This window comes from Eptatretus burgeri, chromosome 6, assembly GCF_056783735.1.
Source record: "Eptatretus burgeri isolate ZD-2024b chromosome 6, Ebu_testis_v1, whole genome shotgun sequence".
Classification (NCBI taxonomy): domain Eukaryota; kingdom Metazoa; phylum Chordata; class Myxini; order Myxiniformes; family Myxinidae; genus Eptatretus; species Eptatretus burgeri.
In genome coordinates, this window is record NC_140966.1 from 38,059,532 (window position 1) to 38,084,868 (window position 25,337).

Consider the following 25,337-nt stretch of genomic DNA (forward strand, 5'->3'; position numbering starts at 1 on the left):
GCTCTTCCGAGGACAACTGGGGATAAATCGCCCTGAGTGACAAGCTGGTGTCTCGGTACCCGTGGCTGCAACAACATATATATATATATATATGTCGGGGATTGTATGTACTCTAACAGCAACCAAACATGTCTACTAGTGTTTGGTTAAAACTCTTGAGTTTCAATTGGAAAGAGGGAAAGGATAAATCTTCCCATTAGTTTATCTGTGCACTGTCAAGAAACTTGTTTTGACATTGTTACAACACAGCTGGCCTTGTCGACCGTTTGAATGACCTTGCTAATCGGGCAGCTGAGCTACCTGGAATCTGTTGGACTACTGCCCAGAACTGTTAAGGCCCAACAACATGTAGGAGGCTACCTTTTAAAATTCTTTAAGCAATCAAGGGTGTTGTTTCTGCACTTTCTGTGCTCTCTTATCAGCAGTACTGACAGGAGAATGCAATAAATTAATGGATGGTAATAAATCCTCTTTGACACACAGTCATTCAAAGGTCGCAGTAAACTGAATATAAGGCAGTGCCGAAAGACAGCTCACCAGAGGATTAGGCTGGGTGGACTATTGTGTTCAAAGCCTGTTGTCTCCATATGCATATGTCTGATGTGAAATAAAACCTTCTCTCCCAAGATCGGTGATGAACAAAGCTTGACCTTAATCGCTGTGGACCTCACCTGGATCTCAACATATATATATATATATATATATATATATATATATATATATATATATATATATATATATATATATATATATATATATACATATATTATCTGTCCATTCATTGGGACCATGCTCTGTGCAGAGCGTTGGTGCTGCCTAAGCAGTCTCCTTGGCTGTTGGGCACAATCCTGGATGGGTCGCCACTTCGACATAGGATACCAGTAAGCTGGCACTCATTTTACCGACCTTGTAAGGATGGCAGGCAGTCAACCCCACTTGGTATTAATTCAACAGCTGAGTGTGATTTGTACTCAGGATCCAAGGATCCCAAGCCCACCACCCTAACCATTAAGCCAACACCAGGCATATTATATAAATATATATATATATATATTCAGTATATATCTTTATATTGTAAAAAATTCCAAGTATCTGAGATGACGATAGACATCGCATGTATATTTCCAGGTATCTGAGATGGCGATAGACATCTTGTTTGGATAAGTGTCCACCAGTCTGAGTTAATACTTGGTGGAAGCACCTTTGACAGCAATTACAGCTGTGAGTCTGTTGGGACAGGTCTATACCAACTTTGCACACATTGATTGGGCAATATTTGCCAATTCTTCAATATGAACAGTATGAGACTGTTCAAGCTCTGTCAAATTGTGTGGGGAGTGTTGATGGACAGCAATCTTCAAGTCATGACACAGATTTCTGATTGGATTTAGGTCGAGGCTCTGCCTGGGCCACTCAAGGGCATTTATCTTTTTTGTTCATTAGCCACTCCAGTGTCGCTTTGTCTGTGTGCTTCTGGTCGCTATCATGCTGAAAGGTGAACTTCTGTCCCAATTTCAGCTTTCTTACAGAGGGAAGTGGGTTTTCCTCAAGGATTTTTCTGAATTTAGCTCCATCCATTTTCCTTTCTATTATGAGTAGTATCCCATTTCCCTGCTGATGAGAAACATCCCCATAGCATGATGCTGCCACCACCATGCTTCACAGTAGGGATGCTGCTGTTTGGGTGATGTGCTGTGTTGGGTTTATGCCAAACATAACGTTTTGCATTTTGGCCGAAAAGTTCCATCTTGGTTTTGTCAGGCCACAATAGTTTTTGCCACTTGGCTTCAGAATCTCTGGAGTGGTTTCTTGCATACCTCAAATGGGACTAAAGGTGGGTTTTTTGAGTTATGGCTTCTTTCTTGCCAACCTACCATGCAGGCCAGATTTGTGGAGTGTTTGGGATATTGTTGTCACATGCACACAGTGACCAGTCTTTTCAATAAAGGTCTGTAGCTCTTTCATAGTTGCCATTGGCCTCTTGGTGGCCTCTCTGATCAATGTCCTCCTTGCATGGTCATCCAGTTTGGAGGGACAGCCTGATCTAGGCAGGGTCTTGGTGGTTCCATATGCCTTCCACTTCTTAATGATTGTCTTGACTGTGCTCCAAGGGATACTCAAGGTCTTTGAAATATTTTTATACCTATTCCCTGATCTGTGCCTTTCCACAACATTATCCCATAGGTCTTTTGATAGCTCCTTGGTTCTCATGGTTGAGTTTTTGCTGTGAAATGCACTACCCAGCAGAGGAAACCTACAGGAACAGCTGATTTTACTCTGATATAATCAGAATCACTACAATTTTACACAGGTGGAGGCCAATTAACTTGGTGTGTGATTTTGAAGGTGATTGGTTACACCTAAGCTAATTTACAATTGCTATTATAAGGGGGGTGGACACTTATCTTACAAATTTTGAGTTTGTAGTTATCTTACGAAAGATATTCGAGTTTGTAGTTTTCATTAATTTTCTGGAACTTGTAGAATTTGTTTTTCACTCGGAAGTTGTGGGTTCCGATGTGTAAATAAATAAAGGTGGGAAAAGTCTAACTTAATGCAATTTAATTTCAGGCTGTAAGGTGACAAAATATATATTTTTAACTTTTAAAGTGATTCTTCACCATTGAGAATTTGAGCTAAAAACGATATATCGCATGATATTTCAAAAATGTATTGGGCCTGATATGTTCTTGTGGATCAAGCATTGCATGGCAGAGGTATGTGCTCCACCAAGTGCCCTTCTAGTTGTTATGGTATTGCTCTACTTTCACACTCCGATGTTGTCACCATACTTTCACCTCCACGTAAATCATTATCATTAACTGATATCTGAAATGCCATACATGAGTCATTTGCACATTTCTCAGGGACAATATAGCATTATCTGCCCACGTAATTTCAGCAAGGTAACCATTTCCTCATGTTATTCACATAATTGCTTCATTTATTGTGAGACTGAGAGTGGAATGCCCAATGATGCTTGTGCTTGCACCGTAATTGTTCGGCAGTCTCCCAATCCAAGGTGTGAAACGAAAAATAATTCCTCGCTATGTTGCCCAAATTATTTGCCCAAAGTCTTGGACCAAAGTCCATTTACATTATTATACACGTGAGAGTGGGGGGTTTTCTCTGATTTGTTGGCTTATCATATTTGGCTTATGAAATGCCATCTTCCTTAATCTTAATGGCTTCTAATGACATATGGAGGAGGAAGTGATGTCAGGTTCACATATTTCATCAGTACAACCTCACATTGATTGGAGCCTACATCTTACTTGAGTTCGGACTGGCTAGATCCTACTTGAGAAGTGGAAGTTGTTCCTTTGCAATGCAGTTCAAAGTTTTTGATTTTGCTTTTGCTGAAAACTTTGCTGTTCAAAGAAGTTGAATATTACACAATTTGCGAAAATTCCATGCAGTTTTACACAGCGTTGAAACACAATTATGATTATTGAAGATCAACCCGCTGCCTTAAAGATCATTTATGGTGAAAAGAGTCAGGTGGCCTGTTACGTGATCCTATTTGGAAATTTTGTTGCAAAAGTTGGATGTCTTCCCTGATGTACACAGCATCTAAAACTATGGAAAACCTTTCAGGTATTGTGAGCGCACCTTACGGAGAAGCTTGGAAGCAGCAACGTCGCTTTGCTCTCCATACGATGCGCAACTTTGGCTTAGGCCGAACCGTATTGGAAGATTATATCTTGCAAGAGGCTCAGCACCTCATGGAGACATTCCCTCAGAAAGGTAGGAACATCTGAATTTGGAAATTTTTAGGTCAAGGTAATTTCTTCCTTTTGTTTTTCTGCTTATTTATTCATAATCATAATTTTTTACATCTTGCATTCATTTAAGCAGGCCTTTACAGAAACAATATTGTAATGAGACCATGGTCGTACCAAGTGACTTTTCTGCTCCAAGATTTCTGAGGGATCTGATTATTGTTGATTCATGCAATGCACACAAAAGATCACATGGCTTCCCCGTCAGTGCACAAAACAACAGTTCCTTTCTGCCGTGACTCTTCCACCAAGACAGAGCAAGAAGGCCAACTGATCCAAACAACTTTATAAAAATAGGACCACTGGTCATGAAGCTCACTTGGTTCAGGAGCAACAGCCTATGACATCATCAAATATCTAAATTTTGTTCAGTGCAGAATCTGGTCACATGATTGGTTGAATGGAAGCCTTCTCAATGCTGATTACAGTGGTACATGTTTTACAGGTTACAGGTTATGCTTTTGGCTGAGGGCATGGCTGTGCTGCTGATACAATGCCCCCTGCAAGTTGGGGCAGGAATTTTGTATTTTGGCCTGATTTCAACCTGTTAATGAGTGCAGATTTTGATTTGGCCAATACACCTTCATTATGCATCAGTTATAAAGCTTGTGGCCAAATTTCATCAAAATTGTTTGTTTGGTTCAAGTGATAATGACTGAAGTGTTTACGGACTCACTCACTCACTGTCTTACCTACGGACACTGCTCGATTGCATAAGCTCACCGAAATAAGGTCCAGGTGAACTAATTGGACTAATAAGGATAATTTAAAACACTCACACAAGAGATACAAAGCTGTCAGAATCTCGATGCAGGATGGATATAAAGCATGGGCAGCAGCTTAATACCCACTCTATTGCCACGGGTCTTATGACATGAAAGAGAATGAAAGTGAAAGGAGGGGAGAGCAAAATATGAAATCGAAATCTGAGGAAGAAATGAATAGAACAAAACCACTCCCTGGTTGCCACTTTGTGCTGGTAGGAAAATGGCTCCCTCTCTTGTGTCCTCACTGAGGGGAGGGCAACAGGGTAGCAGCTTATTCTGAATAAAATAATAATAAATGGAAGGTACGGAAGAAGTGTGAACGAGATCCGTGGGACCCGTGGCATCCGAATCGACATCTGTTTTAACTGGCCCACGCACGCTCATTCACAAAGTACATATGCAGATGTGACAGTATTTGTATGAGCACAAATATACACGGTGAGGGGGGTGGGGATCTTGCCATTCGTTCCCATACATGTTTCAATACCATATTGGTGAGTAATGTGCCCAGAAATTCGATTTTTATTCTTTGTTTTTTAAATACTTGCCTTGAATCGACAATGTATCTTTTGCAGGAGAGCGATTTGACCCTCATCTGTCAATACACAATGCTGCCAGTAATGTAATTTGTTGCCTGGTGTTTGGACACCGTTTTAAATACCATGATGAAATGTTCAAGAAAATGCTGCAATTGATGGCAAGAATCATGGAACTCCAAGGAAATTTTCTTGCAATGGTATGTGATCTGTGTGAGCATCAAGCTTTATGCAACGTTTTTTAACAGAACTCATTGACTTCTCAGTTTAGTTAATTGCAATCATCAATTACCTATGCAATAAACACTCACATGGAATTGTGATCTAAACTTCAATTGTGATCTAAACTTCAAACTGATCTTTCATTCTTAAGTCTGCTTCTACTGCATACTTTATCAATGGGAATTCTATGTGGTTGGTTGAGTGTGTGTGTGATCAAGAAAGCAAGAGATCAGGGTACAGTTGGCAAACAATTGAGATGAGTTGTAGAAGGCAATGAATGAAAAGGTTTAATGATGATAAATATTGTTATCGCCCGGGGTTCGAGGTTCGCCACGAGGGGAAGCACTCGAGTTCCTCTCAAACACCCAGTCCTGAGGTCACCAGCTTCAGATACTCCGCCACCCAGTGGGTTGTTAAGCAACCACGAACTCTGATTGGTACTGCCAATCCTGGCAGGGTGTCCCTACTTCGCATGGGTACCTTACCTTTGGACGGCTTCGCCAAGCAAGTTTCGTGTGCTCACTGCCGAGCAATACAGTGAGTGTGCGCTGGCTAACAAGAGTAAATTGCCTGAGGTAGAACTTCCCGGCTAACACTGCGTGTACATTCACAAACACACAAAATACAAACTGGGTACATTCACAAGAATACATAAGTTTATTTACAGCAAGGGTGAGGAAAGGTATGTGGACAATAAGCAAGAGAAGTAATACAAAAGAAAATATGTGCAGCAGGGAAAGCAAGGATTGGTGAGGTGTGGTAAAAGAAATGCAATTATTTAGAAACAAGAGACAGTGCAGAGTTATACTGATATTAAACTTCCACAATCTTAACTGCACAAACAAAACAGGTGCCATCAGAAGCATTCCCTGCAAAAATGAGAAAAAAGAGAGAGAGAGAGGCAGAGAGGCAGAGAGGCAGAGAGGCAGAGAGGCAGAGAGGCAGAGAGGCAGAGAGGCAGACTAGTTACAGTCAAAATGTCGGATGACCTCCCACAAATTGCAACAAAAGCAAACTCAACAGATTTTGATTCCTGGATATGTCCTCAGTGACAGAATAAAAGTCCAAAGGGATCCTCCAGGGGGAAAGTCCTGAAATCATACAAATGCAATATGGCTGCTACGCGGCTTCGGGGAAAATGAGAAAATTGTAAAGATTGATATTTTAAAATGTAAATATATGTTTTTCTGCATTGTAATTGTTTCTAGTTATGGTCAGTATATTGATATACAAGAATAATTATAAAAAAGTGAAATGTATTGAGGGTAAAATAAAAAAATTATAGCTTTTTTGTCAAAAATGTCAATTTTTTTGTCCCGAAAAAAATATATTTACCTGATACTGATTTTGGCTCCTGGACCAAAAAAAATAAGAAATGTTGAAGACACAAGATGAAATAAAGTCGATGGCAATACAATATAATTATGTAAATCATTGAAACATGACAAAATTCACAATTCTACTCGGGGCAATCACATCTGCCTGACGAAGGTTTCGAACTGAAAATGAAAATTCGCATTAAACTCAGAAACTACATCCATTATAAACTTACTATACATGTTGAGAAAAATGAAGTGTATTAAAGTTAGAACTCGACAATGTTCACATCATCCTCATCATTGTCACATGGAGTGTTTGTGCAGCCAGAGCCCCTGCAGTTTCCACAAGCTGGAGTGCAGTCAATGTTGTGCTTCTTGCATGGGCATCTCATGGTGCTACATTCAGCCTGGCAGTTGCACCTAATGACACGTAACATCTTTTCAGGAGGTGGAACTATTGATGTCTGAAGTGGCACAAAACCCTGTCACACTTCTGCCAACCCCAGTCTGTCGGAAGAAGTTCATCTGCACATCCCTTCCATTCTTGGACTTGCAGATACACGCGCAGGCTGTGATACTTTGTTGCTTCTGATGTTGGTGGTAACGTCTGTGGTTGCACGTGAGAGAAGCTCGAAGCCACCTTGTCCCAGTACCGCTGATACCGGAGGGTGTCCAGGGTGTCAGTTGACTTTCCGTTGTAGATTATCACCAATGTTTTTTTCTCCTGCATCTGCCACATCACATACGGAAGCTGGATATGTATCAAAAACCTTGGCCTGCTCACGGAATGTGTTGTTTGCTTTTAACTTTTTGAGGGAAGCTCCCTTTCCAATCCCATGAAGACGAGATGTCGTGTCGCACCCAAGAACTGCATGTAGAAACAGTATGTGCTTGCATATGTCTGTACCAATCATTTTCTTTGTAGCCTTGATGTTCCAGATGCGAGGCTTCTTCATGTTCTTCTTTGGCTCGGGACAAAAGAAGAGGTCATGGGATTCTAAGCTTGCATGGTAGCATAGGAGGACGAGGAGGTCTGTGTCATCACCAACTAACACAGTGTTGGTGACAGTAGCAGACTGCACGGCCTTCAGTACAATCAGGAGATCAGCATCCCCTGAGGCATGGTGTGTCTCACAGTTCTTCTGAAGCTCTTCACTCAACATAAAAATGAATCGCTGTTTATTCTGCCTATTGGCAAGAAACTGTTCCTTCTTCATTGTGAGATGCATGTCAGCTGTAAATGTCACAGTAGTGCCAGCATTCCCTTTAGACCGTCTCTGGTGTGTCATGTCCTTCGTGTTGGTACTCTCATAACCATCAAACACGACTATGGCATCTCCGTACTTCTTCGTTACATAATCAGTGTACTGGTGGCATATGTCTCTGTATCTAGATCTACGAGACCATGGAATGCGTTGAACAAGTGCCCCGCCATACAAAACATACTGTTGCCCATCATTGAGGATATCGGCTGGGACATTGGATCCAAGAAGATCCCAGATGGCATCAGCAAAGACTGGCTTGTGTGCTTCTCGGAGCTGAAGAAAGGAATCAGAGAGGGCTGATGGATAGCTGCACAGTTCATATTTGAAGGCCGACTCCAGTTCTTCTGCTGTCTGTGCAACAGTGATCAGTCTCTGGAAGAGGAGTTGTGGGTCAACCTGGACTTGCTCTCCATTGATCTTGACAGATGACTTCATGCCGAGAGTGACAACTTGGTCTTTCCTCTTAAATGTGTACTCGGCAGGTGTTTTCCCATCCATAGATTTCAATATTTTGGCTCCTACAGCATGTGCTGTATCGACGTTGACGGTGGAGTGTGCATGAACTCCAGTGGCAATGTTCCTCAGACGTGGATCACTACTAAATGGATTCCGTTCCTGTAAATACTGAAGAGCTGATAGTGTGTCCTTCCAGTCACGAGATTGTCTTGCCTTGGTCATGTCCTTCTTCTGCTCTCCAGTGTTGTAGTTCACACCTGTGAGCTCCTGCATTGCCTGGTTTATTTCTGCACAGGCAGGCATTGGTAGTAGCCATACCAGCCGTTGTTGGTCTGTCATTCCTCGCCCTCTTGTGAGCCCCCCGCTGGTCTTCAAACTTCTCATCAGAACTTGTTCGATGATCAGGTCAGATGAAAGACCGGCCCACAGGCGATCACTTCGTCAAACCACATGGAACCCCTCATCAAAACGTTGTTGGACATTGGGATGTTGAGTTTTGAGGTTGGACATCTGCTGCAGATACACCCTCACAGATTTGGCATACAGGTTGTGGCCCGAGGCTGTCAGGTAAGGCAGCATTTCCTGGATGGCCTGTAGATGTAGTGCCCTGTTCCCAGTGTGCTCTGCCTGGATGTATTTGCGTAGAATGTCTAGCATGTCCATATACTGAACCCAGAGCGCTGAAGTTCTAGAAGATGTCTTTGCAGACTCGACATGCTTCTGAAGGTGGTCTTTGATTCGTTTCAAGACGTCAGATTGCATACTTCTTCCACAGACTGGGGTTGGCAGAAGTGTGACGAGGGTTTTGTGCCACTTCAGACATCAATAGCTCCAGCTCCTGAAAAGATGTTACGTGTCATTAGGTGCAATTGCCAGGCTGAATGTAGCACCATGAGATGCACATGCAAGAAGCACAACATTGAGTGCACTCCAGCTTGTGGAAACTGCAGGGGCTCTGGCTGCACAAACACTCCATGTGACAATGATGAGGATGATGACGACATTGTCGAGTTCTAACTTTAATACGCTTGATTTTTCTCAACATGTATAATAAGTTTATAATGGATGTAGTTTCTGAGTTTAATGCGAATTTTCATTTTCATTTCGAAACCTTCGTCAGGCAAATGTGATTGCCCCGAGTGGAATTGTGAATTTTGTCATGTTTAAATGATTTACATAATTATATTGTATTGCCATAGAATTGATTTCATATTGTGTCTTCAACGTTTCTTTTTTTTGTCCAGGAGCCAAAATCAGTGTCAGGTAAATATTTTTTTTTTTGGGACAAAAAATTGACATTTTTGGACAAAAAAGCTATAATTTTTTTATTTTACCCTCAATACATTTCACTTTTTTATAATTATTCTTATATATCAATATACTGACCATAACTAAAAACAATTAGAATTCAGAAAAACATAAATTTACATATTAAAATATCAATCTTTACAATTTTCTCATTTTCCCCAAAGCCGGGTGGTTGCCATATTGCATTTGTATGATTTCAGGACTTTCCCCCCGGAGGATCCCTTTGGACTTTTTTTCTGTCACTGAGGACATATCCAGGAATCTAAATCTGTTGAGTTTGCTTTTGTTGCAATTTGTGGGAGGTTGACAAAATATTTCTGCTAAAATGCCTGTACTCGACAGGCATAGGCGACCACTTTTTACCATGCATGGTTGACAGACCAACGCAAAGCCAGTCATTGAGGAGGGGGAAGTGAAGGAGGGGGAGAAAACTGAGGTTGTCTAAGCTGTGTGGTTGGAGGGAGATGCGGTGATTGGTGAGTGGTCTGGTGTCTGGCTCTTCCGCTTGTTCCACACTTCACTCCGTGGGCTCCATTCTGCTCGCTCTATTAAGCTCCCTTGTTCACCACAACGTAACCCCAAGAACACACAGCCAGAGAACGGAGCGAACCTAATGTATGGAACGCACAGCCCTTTATATTCCCCTGGTGGAGGTAGTGCTTGGGAGCAGATCGAGCTTTGTTTTTGTATCCACTGTCGAGGCTCGTATGAGAGCTAACACAGAAATGCACAAGGGGAGCAGGAGACAAGAGGGGTGGGAGAGGGAAGGAAAAAAAACAGTGGGTAACAGAGACATGAGATCTGTGGAAAGGAGAGGGATGAGGCAGGGTACACGGGGTAAACAAGATGGACACAACAGGGACTTTTAGGTCCTTGCACGACAGGGATTTTCAGGAAGGAAAGCAGGGAATTTGAAGTAGGTGGGTTTGACGTGGATTAGCAGGGGTAGAAAAGATCATGGTTTTGAATGCGGGAAGATAAGAGATGGTGGTGAACAGCTGTTTTGAAGACCTGGAGGGAAGAGTAGGATTAAAGAGAGTGTAGGAGTTTGTTCCAAAGGGTAGGAAAAAAGAGGAATGAAAAGGTGAGGAGTGATTCTTGATTTTGGTAGTTTTACCAGAAGAGGGTTGTTGGCGGACCTTGAGTGCCCTGTGGAAATATGGGGGGAGGGACACATCTCGGGCAGAGCAGAGGAGGGCGAGGCTGGAGAGGAAATGGTAGAAGACCGAAAGACCACCGACCTGCCTGCCGTGAGAGAGTGAGAGACCCAAAGACTCAGCCTTCTCTCTGGAGATACCAATGATCCTAAATGCCTTGGTTTCCACAGCGTGAAGCCGAGAAAGGTGAGAGGCAGGAGTACCAGCCAGGAGTGGAGAGCAGTACTCCATCAGGCTGTGGACAAAAGCTTTGTTTGTGGTTAGGAGTTCAGGTGTGCCAAGGAAGGACTTTGCACGAGAGAGGATGCTCAATCGGTGACTGGCTTTGGAGGCCGGCTTGGAAATGTGACTTTCCCAGGAAATATCATGGCAGATAATGAGACCCAGAAGCTTGAATGAAGGAATTTCTTCATGAGGATTGTTGAGAAAGTCACTGGTGGGGAGGGGGAGGGGTTGGGGGGAGGGGGGGTGTTCCAGACAATCCTTTCAGAGAGAGATATTTAGATCTATATGGTCAGAGAGTCTAAATGGGTAGTAAATGGTGGAAGGCAGTGATTCTCACGATTCTTTTAGAAGTGGACAAACTTTACCGATAAGACATCAATGTGAAAGCCGCCACAATGCAGGCAAGAGTCCAAAATGTCTGCTATTAGGCCCAGCCTCCACGTACTCTTTTTATTTTATTTTATTTCCCATTGTGATTACTGGGCTGCAAGCATAATTGTTGGCTTACTGCCATCGTCTGATGTAGTTACGTTACTTTTATGCATCGCATTGGAAAACTCATTTGAACCCATTGAGTCAAATTGATAGCATTAATGGCGGTTTATGATGAGGTGTTTTTACATTTCTGTATTATCGGCCGCGTTTCAGGGGCCGAAATTTCGGCCACCAGGGCCCGCCCGTGGCTCGTAGGCCGCACAATGAAGAACATGGGTCGAAGGGGTCTAAAGGGGTACTAAACTGTCTAAAGGTCGAAATGTCAAAGAGATATTCCATTAATAGACATAGTCATGGTTCTCTGTACAGTGTGTACATATATATATATATATATATATATATATATATATATATATATATATATATATATATATATATATATATATATATATATATATATATATATATATATATATATATATATACACACAAACACGACATAATAGTGACTGAAGCTTTTCATCCTGCACTCTTCAGGGTAAAAATTGCAGCAAGTGAAGGAGGAAATGAAGGCACGTGCTTCATACGTAAGTCTCAATAAGGTCGGCACTGATTGGTTCGACTGTAATGACGTCATGGTTAATCCGAACACTCATTGGTCGGCTCATCATCTTCACCTCGAGCTCCCATTGGCTGGAGCAGAGTTTGTTAATGATTGACGTTTGCAACCACATCCTGGAGAGAGGGGGGATGGGTTTCCCCGAAGGTCCATTCACCATTTGTTACCGTACTTCCCTTGATCTTTCCATGCTGAAAGAGACACAGAGATCGTACAAATTCCTTTTGACGACATAATATTGGATCGGTGTTAAGAAGGAAGGTTGCTTCCAACATACGTAAATGAAACGAGCTCCGACCTCGGCTCAATATCCTGAACGTATCTGCATTGTACTGGTCTGCACAGAGAGGGTTGGCAACCAGGTGCTGTGCAATGGCAGATGAAGCAGGTACAGTGGCCGGTGGTTGCTGGATATTTCTACATGCTCGCACTGGTTGTGTTCTAACCATCACAATCTTTCTTCGAATCGCCAAGGGGACGTGTTGTTTGATCCGATCAGCCAATCTTAGTGTTCTGCGGCCCACGTACTGAGCTTCACATCGACACTTAAACTCATCAATAACTGCTGGTTTGTGAGGTGGGTAGCACATCCTTGTTGACTGACGTCAGCAAACAGCGAGAGGTAAAGATTACTTGGAGTTGTACAGCCAGAAACGTGTTGGACACAATATGTTTGATTTGTACTTCAAACCTTCATGATGATTGCCCTTTCCAGGGCATCCTGATATAGACTGGACATTTGTCCGGACCAATCTTTTGTCGTGTTTAGAAAATTGTCCACGTATCTCTTAACTATATGCTCAGGATAACCATTCTAACCGAGTATATTCGTGATTTTGTCAATTTCAGCAGGAAGATTACAAGGTGAACAAATCCTCTGTGCTCTGTTAACCAGGATATTGATCAAGGCAATTTTGTTTCTCGTGGAGCTGTCGGAGTCCCACCGAGTATACTGCCCTGTGAAAGTCGGCTTCCCGTAGACGGATGTTGTGAAACCAAGGTTGGATCTATCAACCAACATGTTCAAATACAGTAACGTGTTTGACGATTCCATCTCCGTGGTCAACTTCAACGCTGGATGGAGAGTATTGAACCATGCCTGGGAATTGTCACATGCCGTCCGAGACTCAAACAAAGCAAAAATATCATCAACATACCGATAGTATACGATGGGGGAATGGACCCCTTGCCGACCACTCAGTTTCTGCATTTCATGATAGCCGACAAAGATATTTGCAAGAGCTGGGCCTAATGGAGAACCCATGGCCACACCGTCCGTTTGAACATACATCATGTTGTCAAAACTGAATTCCACCTCCCCTGTTGCTGTGTTCATTAATTCCACGAAGACATGTTCCGCGATCATCGGTTGTTCCAGATCGGTGTGATACAGCAAACGTGCGCATATCTCAATCGTCTCCGTCAATGGTACATTCGTGAACAAGCTTTTAATATCAAAGGATGCCATGATGTTGTCCTCACTTGTCGGTGTTTTAGCTCTAATTGATTCTGCAAATGTGAAGGAATCCTTAACCACGAAGCAGAGACAGAAGACAGAAAGATGATGATGTGAAGCTCGGTACGTGGGCCGCACAACACTAAGATTGGCTGATCGGATCAAACAACACGTTCCCTTGGTGATTCGAAGAAAGATTGTGGGGGTTAGAACACAACCAGTGCGAGCATGGAGAAATATCTAGCAACCACCGGCCACTGTATCTGCTTCCTCTGCCATTGCACAGCACCTGGTTGCCAACCCTCTCTGTGCAGACCAGTACAATGCATATATGTTCAGGATATTGAGCCGAGGTCGGAGCTCGTTTCATTTACGTATGTTGGAAGCAACCTTCCTTCTTACCACCGATCCAATACTATGTCGTCAAAAGGAATTTGTACGATCTCTGTGTCTCTTTCAGCATGGAAAGATCAAGGGAAGTACGGTAACAAATGGTGAATGGAAACCCATCCCCCCTCTCTCCAGGATGCGGTTGCAAACGTCAGTCATCGACGAACTTTGCTCCAGCCAATGGGAGCTCGAGGTGAAGATGATGAGCCGACCAATGGGCGTTCAGATTAACCGTAATGTCATTACGGTTGAACCAATCAGTGTTGACCTTATTGAGACGTACGAAAAGGCACGTGCCTTTATTTCCTTCTTCACTTGCTGCGATTTTTACCCTGAAGAGTGCAGCACGAAAAGCTTCAGTCACTATTCTGTCGTGTGTGTTTGTGTCCATATAAAAATTCTGTAGTACCAAACATCTGTTTACATATATATATATATATATATATATATATATATATATATATATATATATATATATATATATATATATATATATATATATATATATAGTTATGTATTTCAGAATCGGATCCGACGAATGCATACAAACATTTAGGTCCTCAGACAGTTATCTCCCTAAATGCATGTCCAAGATATACCGATCCCCATGCCTGGTGGGATTCTAACTTTGATGCGTTGAGAAGGGTATAGAAACGATTCCCTTTCTTATGGGATGGCCTTTTTCTCTTTACGACACATTCATGCACGCGAGATAGTCGTTAGCCCAATGGAGGCTCATCTACCCCCTTTCCATCAGGACACATTGGCTTTTCGGTGGACGATTTATTTACACCATAGATTTGACATTTTATTAAGCACACCGAGGGGTTTTCCTGAGCAGTTATTCTGATGGTCAAATACGGCTGTGGATCATTTACCTCACCCACCTATTTTCCATCGACATTTGACACCCACTTCTTTCACTGACGTTGACGCCCACCTTTTTCCATCGATGTTTAATGCCCCGTTTAGCAGCTCTGTGGATGGTTTTTGTTGACCTTTTATGAGCGCTTCACGTTTTCGCTCGGTAATTCTGGCAAACGGCTGCTTTCTGCCATTCGTCCAGCGTCACAAGCATGGCATCCTATGCCGGGCCTGTGCTGATTTTGGGATTGCTTCTCGCTCTGGTAAGGAAGGAATGATCGCGAGATGGGCGGTTTGTCATGTGCAATGATGCGCCAATAGGCAAGGTGGATTTGGCTGAAGTCTGCTTGAGGCTCCGCCCAGACTGGCCGCCTATAAAAAGGACGAGAGGGCAATTTTTGTGACAGCTGGGCAACGGCTATTTTCAGCTCCAGTCAGTTCCATTCAGATGGTTGGTGAGCTGGTGACAGTTGAGTTTATGACTGTTCGTGACGGCCTTGCGGCATTACAGCTCTGATGGCTGGTGACAGCCTCACAGTGCCTCAGCCCCTTACAGCTTCTCACAGCACCTCAGAGCCTTACAGCTTCTCACATCGCCTCAGCCCCTCACAGTGCCTCAGAGCGCCTTACAGCTCCTTGCAGCTGTCCATTGGTTGCGGCTCCTGGTGGCTCCTGATGGTGGGTGACGGTTGGACTATTAATGCTGGTTCTGCTCGAGACCTGCTCTTGGCGTACCTGATTCTTGGCATCCCTAGTTCCTGGGGGTGACGACATGACGTCGATTGGTGTTCAAGCCTGTTTGCGAGTGGGTGCACGGCAAGGCAGGGTGCTGGCAACGGACCAAAGCACGCTCACATATTTCAGGATGTTTTATTTGAAGTGTGACGACTTCCACCGTGGTGAGTGAGAACAGATTTCTCTTCCCCCCTGAATGATCTGCTGGGTACCCTTGTCTCGTGTTTAATTGTTCAGTAAGGCATAGGGATAAGTATCTGCTTTTTGTCTGTTTTTCTATTAATGCCTGATTAATTCTTTATTTGCTTGAGATTATTTTGATTGACTTGAATTATCTTATTTTCACCACAAGGAAATAAAAAGTTCTTCTGTTTATTTATTTATTTCCTTTATTAATAAATTCCTTGTTGACGTTTCAACCTGTCCGTGTTTGTCCTTTCCTTTCATTGATCCAGCATAGTCCGAACCTAGATAGACTGGGAGGTAATTTCTAAACTAATTGACCTGTCATAGTCGGCACGTACCAGTGGTAAATGCTCGGCCACCCTAATTAATATCTAAACAAGATAAGATTGGTGCTTTGCCGAGGGCACGCTCCCCATTCAGGAAGCCACGTGAACTCTAGTTAAACGGCAAAATTAGACTATGGACACTGGAATTCGTGGTTAACTGATTGGCGTTCATGGTTGTAAGGCAACCCACCATGTCACGAAGTTAATTGTGAGCGGTGGCTCCAGGTCCGGCTCTTCCGAAGAGAAACGGGGATTAAGCCCCTCATAATACACTCGGAACCCATGGCCATAACAATATATATATATATATATATATATATATATATATATATATATAATCATACTTAATGTTGATAATCCTCAGAGGTCATGTGATTTGTCTTGGTTTCAAAAGCGTGTCTTTAATTCACATAAAAACTGAAAAGGAAAAATACAGCCATTCAGTACATGGCGTTACTTATGGTGGCATAATGAACTTGCTGTATGCTTTACACGAAACTGACCATAATACGTTTTGCATCCAAACAATACAATATTTTGCCTCAAGTTACTTCAAGAGGTTCAACAATAAATTGAGATTCAGCTTACTTATATCCAAGGCTCGGGTATTAAAGAGAAAACATCAAAAATGGAGCCGATCAGTTATTTCATTCAGCACGGGCAAAACAGTATGGCAGAAAGAATGTGGAGGTGCAAGAATGTGAATAAGGTGCCCAAACGCCACAGGAACTCAAAACACAACTTGCATAAACAATAGCTACAATATATTGTTACATTTGTGGGGGGGTTACATATTACGATAGTGTTGCGAATCTGGAAGCCATGAACACTCAACATTTAGGTTCCCATAGATCAGTTATTGGGTCGCCGAAATAGGTGACCCTTATTGTCAGTAATTGGGTCACCGAAATAGGTGACCCTTATTGTCATTAATTCTGTCTGTTTGTTTGGATGTTTGTTTGGATGTTTGTTTGGATGTTTGTTTGGATGTTTGTTCGTTTGTCATCAGCATAATTGGTAGTAAAGGTGGGCATATTTTGACCAAACTCGAGTGGTAGGTACATCTTTTGACCTCGTGCTTTGGAAATTGTGATGGTTGCTAGGGACGCTTTGGTTCCTTAGCAACAACCGAAAAACCTTCAAAATCGGTACCGTTCACGCGAAATCAATTCCGAAAGCCATTATCCGACGTAGGGTTATGAAATTTGGCACGAATGATCAACAGGTGATGCTCTATCAAACAGATTCCGTTTTTTGTGATATATGGAATACTGTACCCGCAGTGCCCCCTACAATTAGGGTATGCGCGAAAATTGGCGAAAATTGAAGGCCCCCTAGCGACCAGGTGAGTGCATCGATACGAATGAAACTTTGCAGGTTCAAGGTACTCAATAAATACTACAACTTTGCCTCAGGACATATTGACTGATTTCGCTTAGGTCAGGGGTCAAAGGTCAATTCGTGCAAAAATCGATAAAATGCGAGAGCTACAGGTGCCTTCGCACCAAATGCTATTCCTCCTTGGGTTATGGTCGGATGGGCATGAAAATTCACACTAATCGTCTGGAATACATTGTGCACAAACGATTGAGCCGGATTTTCGATTTAGCTCTTTGTTCACTCACAGCACTCCCTCGAACTTTGGGGATTTCCGATTTCAAACCACATTTTCAGTACTTTTCATTCAAATGGATACCGAGTAGTTATCAGTAGATGGAACTGGATGAGATTTGATATGCATAATCTTAAGGTGATTCCCTATCCGCTATATGACATCCATTTTGCTCTATATCTTATAATTTCCATGCTCGGCGACCCATCACAGCCTACCGGCTTGTATCAGTAAGTGTTTCCAGTTAGGGTCCCGTCCATAGTCTAATGGGAATTAAATGTTCATATGCTGCAGAGTTATTTTGATAGTTAGGGTTTTCTTTTACATTTTTACACACCTTACAACGACAACAAAACCAGCATCACCCTCACCTTCATCTCGCTCTTGCCGACGCCATGGCGCCCGTGGTGGGCGGAGTTCATTGAGGAGCGTCGTGGTGACCCTTGACCAATCAGCATGCAACGAGTGAGGTGGCTGCCGCTCAGCCAATCAGACCCCACCACAGTGGGAAAGGCGGTCCACGTGACGTCACCATACCCTGAGCCAATCAAAATAATTGGCGCCCGTTTTGGCCAATAACTGAGGTGATGAGCGGATTTGCATGCCAAAACTATCCAGTGAGGGAGAGCGGGGAGGGAGGAGCCGTCCCCTTCCCCCCTGGACAAGTGTGAATAAGGTTGTGGCGCGATCGAGGAGAAAAGGAGAACGTGGTTGTCGGGATGAGTGCAGAACGAATCTGTCGACGCTGGTCACATCTCGACCCCGGTCTGGTTCGCTCATCTCGGCCAAGCCGCACGAGGCGGGAAGATCCATTTTCCTTTCGGGGTATCCGTGTGTGTGTGTGTGTGTGTGTGTGTGTGTGTGTGTGTGTGTGTGTGTGTGTGTGTGTGTGTGTGTGTGTGTGTGTGTGTGTGTGTGTGTGTGTGTGTGTGTGTGTGTGTGTGTGTGTCTGTCTGTCTGAGGCCCCATCTTCAAGTAGAATTGTTTAAGTGCCTTGTACATACTTGCATTCCTCTTAGTCGTGATAACTCTGCCCTTTCGTGCTTCCCTAGTTCCCCCTATTAGTGTAAATAAATACCCATTAGTTAAATGTATCAGCTCGTTTCCGTGTTTTCTTCATTGGTTTAACGCGGTGCGTGTTGGGAAATTGGGAAATGGTAAATTGTGCGATCGGCCCGGCAGGATTCTGAGCTCTCCGCTCGGAGTACGGCTCAGATCCAGCTCGGTAACGGCCCGGATCGCGCAGATCCTGCCGAGGGTGTGAATCCTCGGTAGATCGCCACGTGGGCCTCTAGGTATTTTGAAGTTCGGCAAATAACCCTGTCCCACGTGGTTGATTTATTGATGGTTCATGGTCTTATAAGGGACCCATACCTTTCGGAGAACTCCGATTCCGGGTGTTCCTTCTCAGGTCCTTCTCAGAACGCGTTCTCAGTTGAGCCGCTTGGGACATCGCGGGACTTTGACCTCCCGCTGCAATGAGGTCGACGTTAGTTGAGCCGTTGACGCTACAATATAGAGTCAATTTGATGAAAATTGATGATTGATGTGACCTTGACCTTTCGACTACAATAGCTCAGTGGGCTGTCACTGCTGCAGCAATGAGGCCCTTGGGATTGAGTCCCGGGTTGATTCAATTTTTCACATTTGCCCCACGCAGGAATTTATTCATGTTTATTAAATTTCAAGATGAGATTTAACACACACACACACACACACACACACACACACACACACACACACACACACACACACACACACACACACACACACACACACACACACACACACACACACACACACACACACACACACTGGGTCTGCCCAGCGGGCAGGTAAGACAGCAGGCATGATAGGCGTGTAGTAAAGTGTTGGTGCGAGAAATTACTGAGTTTATTCGGAAGACTCAATAGCTCAGTGGGCTGTCGCCGCGATTGCGACGAGGTCCTTGGGTTGAGTCAGAATTTTTTTACACGAGCCACACGCAGGATTTATTCCTGTTTAATAAAAAAATCTATATATATATATATGAAGTCAATCTGATGAAAATTGATGATTCATGTGACCATAACCTTTTGACCTGTTGACCTCAACAAAAGGCCTCTACCTTGTAACTACCTCCATCGGGTAGTTAAATTTCATGAAGATCGGATTTAAATTGTGACCTTTAGGCAACTGACAGACAAGCAAGCAGAATAACAGACCAGACTAACCAATATACAGTACTTGCAAAATCGAAGATCCAAATGCAATACCCTCTTCTCTGACGAGAGTAATAAAATATGCCAAAGATATCAGAAAAGTGCGAGCTTGCCAGTGACTAAAATCTAAATGACAACACTTATGATTTCACAGCCAATCATGGTCATGACATGGCTGGCTGCCTCTGCAAAAATAATTGAAAAATTCACAAAAGTCACAGTTACTGATTAATGGGGTGTTTTATTATACGAGGAAGGCTCGAAGAGCAAATGGCCTAAACAGGCATGTTTCGTGTGGTTATGTTGGGTTAAAAACTTTTAAAACCCCACTCTTATAGGAATTTCAGATATACAGTAATAAACAATAATTTGATGATGACCAGATGTTGCAATGTTCAGATTTTGAAATTTGTCTTGCATTTTTCATTTTAATGTATTGTGGGATTTTTCTGCTGTCAAGGAACCTATTGTCTTTCAACATATTTTATTCCTTGTTTATCCACAGATGTGTAACATTTTTCCTTTCATCATGAAATTACCTGGACCTCAACAAGAAATCTTCAGAAACCAGAAAGAGCTGGAGGCCTTTGTGAAGGAGGAGATTCGAGAACACAAAAAGTCACGACAGCAAGCGAAGCCACGTGATCTCATCGACGCATACCTTGACAAAATTGATGAAGTGAGGACACTATCAAGAATGGGATAAATGTTGCATGACACCACTATTTATTGAAATTGTTTTCAAGCATTTAATAATATGTTATGTTAATGAAGGAGGTGGGGGCGGGGGGGCATTGGGAAGAGGATGGGGTAGGATGTAGAATTAAGGCATCAGCACCTTCGAGATTTGTGGTTATATTAGGAAATTGCTTTCTCTCCCTGGTTTTCGGTGAATTATGGTCGGTGTGAAGTCTTACTTCATAGTACTGTTGAGGGGTGGATTGTCCCAATTTAGTGCTTTGCATGGTTTAGGAATCTCTCGGTCCATGTTTACCCCCCCCCCTTCCCCGCTCCCGTTTGACACCAGTTTTGGTCAAGGCCTGGTAAAGTGTCATTGTGCCAGTAATTGGTTGCATCCTCATCAGGTGCCAACTCTGAAGTTGCAGCTTAAATCCAGGAGAATGGTACCATCCCAGCCGAAGCTGGATGTTGGCAAGCTCAAGAATGAGAGGGTAGCTGAGGAGTTTGTGAACAGGCTGAGTAGAGATTTGGGGGGGGTCTGGGTGCTTTTGGTGATCCTTAAGAGTTGTGGAGTGCCTTCATGACTACCGTCCTTGATGTTGCCAGGAGATGTCTTGGAATGCACCATCGGGCAAAGAAGAATTTTGTCTCTCAAGGGACACTGGATACCATTGACTAGAGTCGTAGGGCCAGGCTGAATGGCAGAGCTGAGCTGTTCAGGGAGCTGAGGAATAAAACTGTACGTGCACTGAGGTTGGACAAGGAGGCCTATGTGCGAGGAATCTGTGAGGGGGTAGAGCATCACCTGTGGTCAAGTGATTTTCATCCTGCTTACAGGAGAATTTGTGCATTGCGTTCCTCCAAGCCCATCCCTCGGTGTACTGCAGTTAGTGCAGAGGGTGTTGGGCTCTTGACAGAGGAGTCCGAAGTTAAGGCCCGCTGGGCCGGTTACTTTGAGTGGCTGTACCAGGCTGATTCACCAGCTGTCGAGTTGGATGTCAGGGGTGTTGCTATCCCTATTGCTGACCCTCCAGTCACCTGTGGTCCACCTTTATTTGTGGAAACAGACTGTGGTGAACCAGTTGAAATGGGGTAAAGCTCCTGGGATCTGTGGCATCCATGCTGAACTTCTCAAGGCTGGTGGAAATTCTGTACTCATGTTATTGCATGCAGTTCTGTGCTCTTTCTGAAACACAGGCATCATCCTCACTGACTGGAAGAGGGGCCTTGTTGTCCCACTCTGGAAAGGGAAGGGTGATCACGAAGACTGCAACAACTACCGAGGGGTGATGCTGCTCTCACTGCCGGGAAAGGTCTTTGCTCGGATAATTCTTGATAGGGTTCACCACCAACTGTTTGAGCAACAGTGTCCAGAGCAGTCAGGCTTTACACCAAAGAGGTCAACGATTAACCACGTATCCTTGCTCTTCGGGTCCTAACCGAATGCAGACGAGAGTTTCAGCATGGACTGCTTGCAGCCTATGTTGTTCTTTGTAAAGTATTCGATGTTAGTGAATCAGGATGCCCCCTGGAGGATTCTTGGTCTTCATGGGGTGCCACCAAAACTGATCAATCTGATGTCTGAACTAAACTCTGGCACTGAGAGTGCTGTGAGATGTGGTGATACCATCTCTGACTTATTTCCAGTTGTTACTGGAGTTCGTCAGGGGTGTGTACTGGCCCCCACACTTTTCAGCGCTTGTCTGCACTGGATTATGGGGAGGATGCCGGAGAGATCAAGCTGTGGTACATCATTTGGGAATGTCAAGATCTCTGACCTTGATTTCGCAGATGATGCAGTCATCTTTGCGGAGACTTTAGATATCCCTTTGGGGACCCTCAAGGTTCTGAATGAGGAGTCGCAGCTGCTGGGATTATGGGTTTCCTGGGTCAAAACTAAGATCCAGGCTTTCAATGACATCATGAATGCTGTTACCCTGTCTGTACCTGTTTGTGGTGAGAATGTTGAGGTCACAGAGAGATTCACTTACCTTGGCAGTGATGTTCATGTCTCCGCTGGCTGTGAGCCAGAGGTCAATAGATGGCTGGGTCGGGCCTGCTGAGTCATTAGTTCACTGTGTCATGGATTGTGACGCTGTCGGTACCTGTGCAGGAGGACAAAAGTCCCAAGTCTTCAGGTCCATGGTGCTTTCAGAAAATGCAGAAAAATCGTAAAGACACCTTTTTCACGAATAATAACCTTTTGTAACTGGAAAGGTAGTAAGAATCATCAACAGTAAGTGGGCACGTATCACTTGCAGAACAAACCAAGTCGGGTCACAGGCACAGGCAGATTATTGCCACCCTGAAACATGTTAATGAAACAGATGAGTTTTTCCAATAATCTAATCGTGACATGGTAATTATTTTGAAACAAACTCCATTTACTTAAGCTTAGAATCCAAATCCTTCATACTTCTGCCTTCAGCTAGAGTTGAACCCATAACCTCGAGGGTGCCAAATTAATCTTCTCACCAATAAAGCACCATTACATCCAATGCTGAAGGTGCTGCAACTATGACTACTACTACTACTACTACTACTACTACTACTACTACTACTACTACTACTACTCCGACTCAAAATCAAGGTGCTCGTAAAAGAGGGGTGTAAAAATTAACTTGTGAGCAATTTTGTGTTTCGTCATTCTTTTACAAACAACATGTAAATCGATTTGTCAGTTTGAGAAATATTCAAGGAAGTTGAACACTGGAGGAGCCGATTTTTCCAATTATGTCTGTGCTTTATCAATACCACATTGATTCAAACTATCGACTAAATTTCATTTCATTTCAAACAGACATCACCAACTCTATGCGTGTTTGTAATCACCCATCCATGTGGAAGACACTGCCTTGCAAACCCTCCCCTTCTTTTTTCTAAGAATCTGTCACTGTCCATTCTGTTGAAAAGCTCTTCTGCATTTATTTTGTTTGCACCCTTCATTATCTTAAACATGTCTGTCACAATCCCCCATAATTGCAGCCTTCATTGTGATCTTGTGATTGCTCTATCTCCAGACAGAGCACACTGAAATCTCACGTCTTCTGCTAATGTATGTTATATTGCATCCCCATGTCTATTTTTTTTCTAATGTTTGTACAAAATTTAGAGGAAACCACCGACTTTGTAAAAATATAACACGTAAAAAGATTGTCAAAAGTGTAGTACTAAAAATAGTCACTGAGGAAATGAGAGGCTTGTGAATAAATAGAAAGCATTTTTTTTTTTCACTTTTTAATTTGTTATCAGGAATCCAAGAATTCTGAAGAAATCTTCAATGAGAGAAATCTGATCACAGTGGTGAATGACTTGTTTATTGCTGGCACAGAAACAACAGCGTTGACACTTCGATGGGCATTTCTCTACATGATGGCCTTCCCTGATGTCCAAGGTAGCATACATAGTATGACGAAATATTTGATCTCAATAATTTACATGTTGTTGATATAAAATTGTTTGCTGTGGTATTCAAAATATTTTGTTGTTTTGCGAGAAAAAGGCACTTTTTTGCCATTACAGAAAAATGTTGGAAGGAAATCAACAAGGTAGCAGGTACCGATGCTTTGCCGAGAATGGACTTGCGTTCTTGCATGCCATACGTTGAAGCCGTTCTGCATGAAGTCCAACGAGTATCGAACATAATCCCATTTGGTGTTGGACATTATACCACCCACGACATCACCATCAACAATTATCATGTTCCAAAGGTAGTGTTTACAGTGTCTCTGCTTGAAGGCATTTGCACCGTTTTGCATGTCATTGCAACTCGGTACACCATGTGACTTATTACTTCTGCCACCGAAGGTGGATGGAGGCTATGTTTTCATCCCTGTTGGTCTGTTTGCTTGTTTGTCTGTGAACAGGATATCTCAAAAAGTTATGGATGTGTTCGGATGAAACCTGGTGTTCGGACGAAACCCAGATGTTCGGACAAAACGCACCCCCACCCCCACCACTGCCTGCACTCGCCGAACCCCCACCCCCACCACTGCCTGCACTCACCGCACCCCCACCCACACCACCACCTGCACTCACCGCACCCCCACCTCCACCACTGCCTGCATTTGCCGCACTCCCACCGTTGCCTGCATGTGCTGCACCCTCACCACTGCCTGCATGTGCTGCACCCTCACCACTGCCTGCATGTGCTGCACCCTCACCACTGCCTGCATGTGCTGCACCCTCACCACTGCCTGCATGTGCTGCACCCTCACCCCTTCCAATCTACTCAGCAACCTCACTCCACAACCATAACCAACTATTCTCTACAAAATGTTCACATTATACTACTTTCTGCAAATTATCTATCCATTTCTTCAAACTCGTAATAACTATCCTCAAGTGGGCAATTTCTTCACACTTCCTTACAACAGTACGTGATTAATTGTACCCTTTGCCCCCACCATATCCCAATGGTGTTAGCCGACTTAAATGCTTGACTTAAACGTTGGGCCTCACCCTGCCTCTTCCGATAAAGTAATACAACTGCAACCTTTGTAGATACAAAACCCACAACTCCTGACACAAATCATGACAACAAAAATACACAACACAACACCCAAAAAACACTTATCTTGATCTGGCATCAGAGCTTACGCGTGAACAACCGGCAGTAACGTTGCCCTACAAGAGTTCATTTATCTCTCTCATAGCTCTCTCGAACATTTTTCTCTCCCAATTTGTTCCACAGGCAGGAGAAAAGAGGAACGGTTTAGGTAGGCTAGACTTAGAGTCTGCTCTGATTTTGGGAGGTCGATGGTTCAAACCCTGGCCGAGTCATAAGAAAGACTTC

At 43.4% G+C, this 25,337-nt stretch overlaps 1 protein-coding gene across 2 annotated transcripts in view; it reads left to right on the top strand.

Moving 5' to 3' along the window:
* LOC147024570 (cytochrome P450 2J2-like) overlaps positions 1–25,337 on the top strand; it is an 87,067-nt gene that overhangs the window by 41,764 nt on the left and 19,966 nt on the right. For both annotated transcript variants that reach the window (XM_085884617.1, XM_085884616.1), the window contains exons 4-8: positions 3,598–3,747; positions 5,125–5,285; positions 20,367–20,540; positions 23,795–23,936; positions 24,065–24,252. In XM_085884617.1, coding sequence (XP_085740743.1) covers positions 3,598–3,747; positions 5,125–5,285; positions 20,367–20,540; positions 23,795–23,936; positions 24,065–24,252 — 815 coding nt within the window. The remainder of the gene's footprint in view (positions 1–3,597; positions 3,748–5,124; positions 5,286–20,366; positions 20,541–23,794; positions 23,937–24,064; positions 24,253–25,337) is intronic.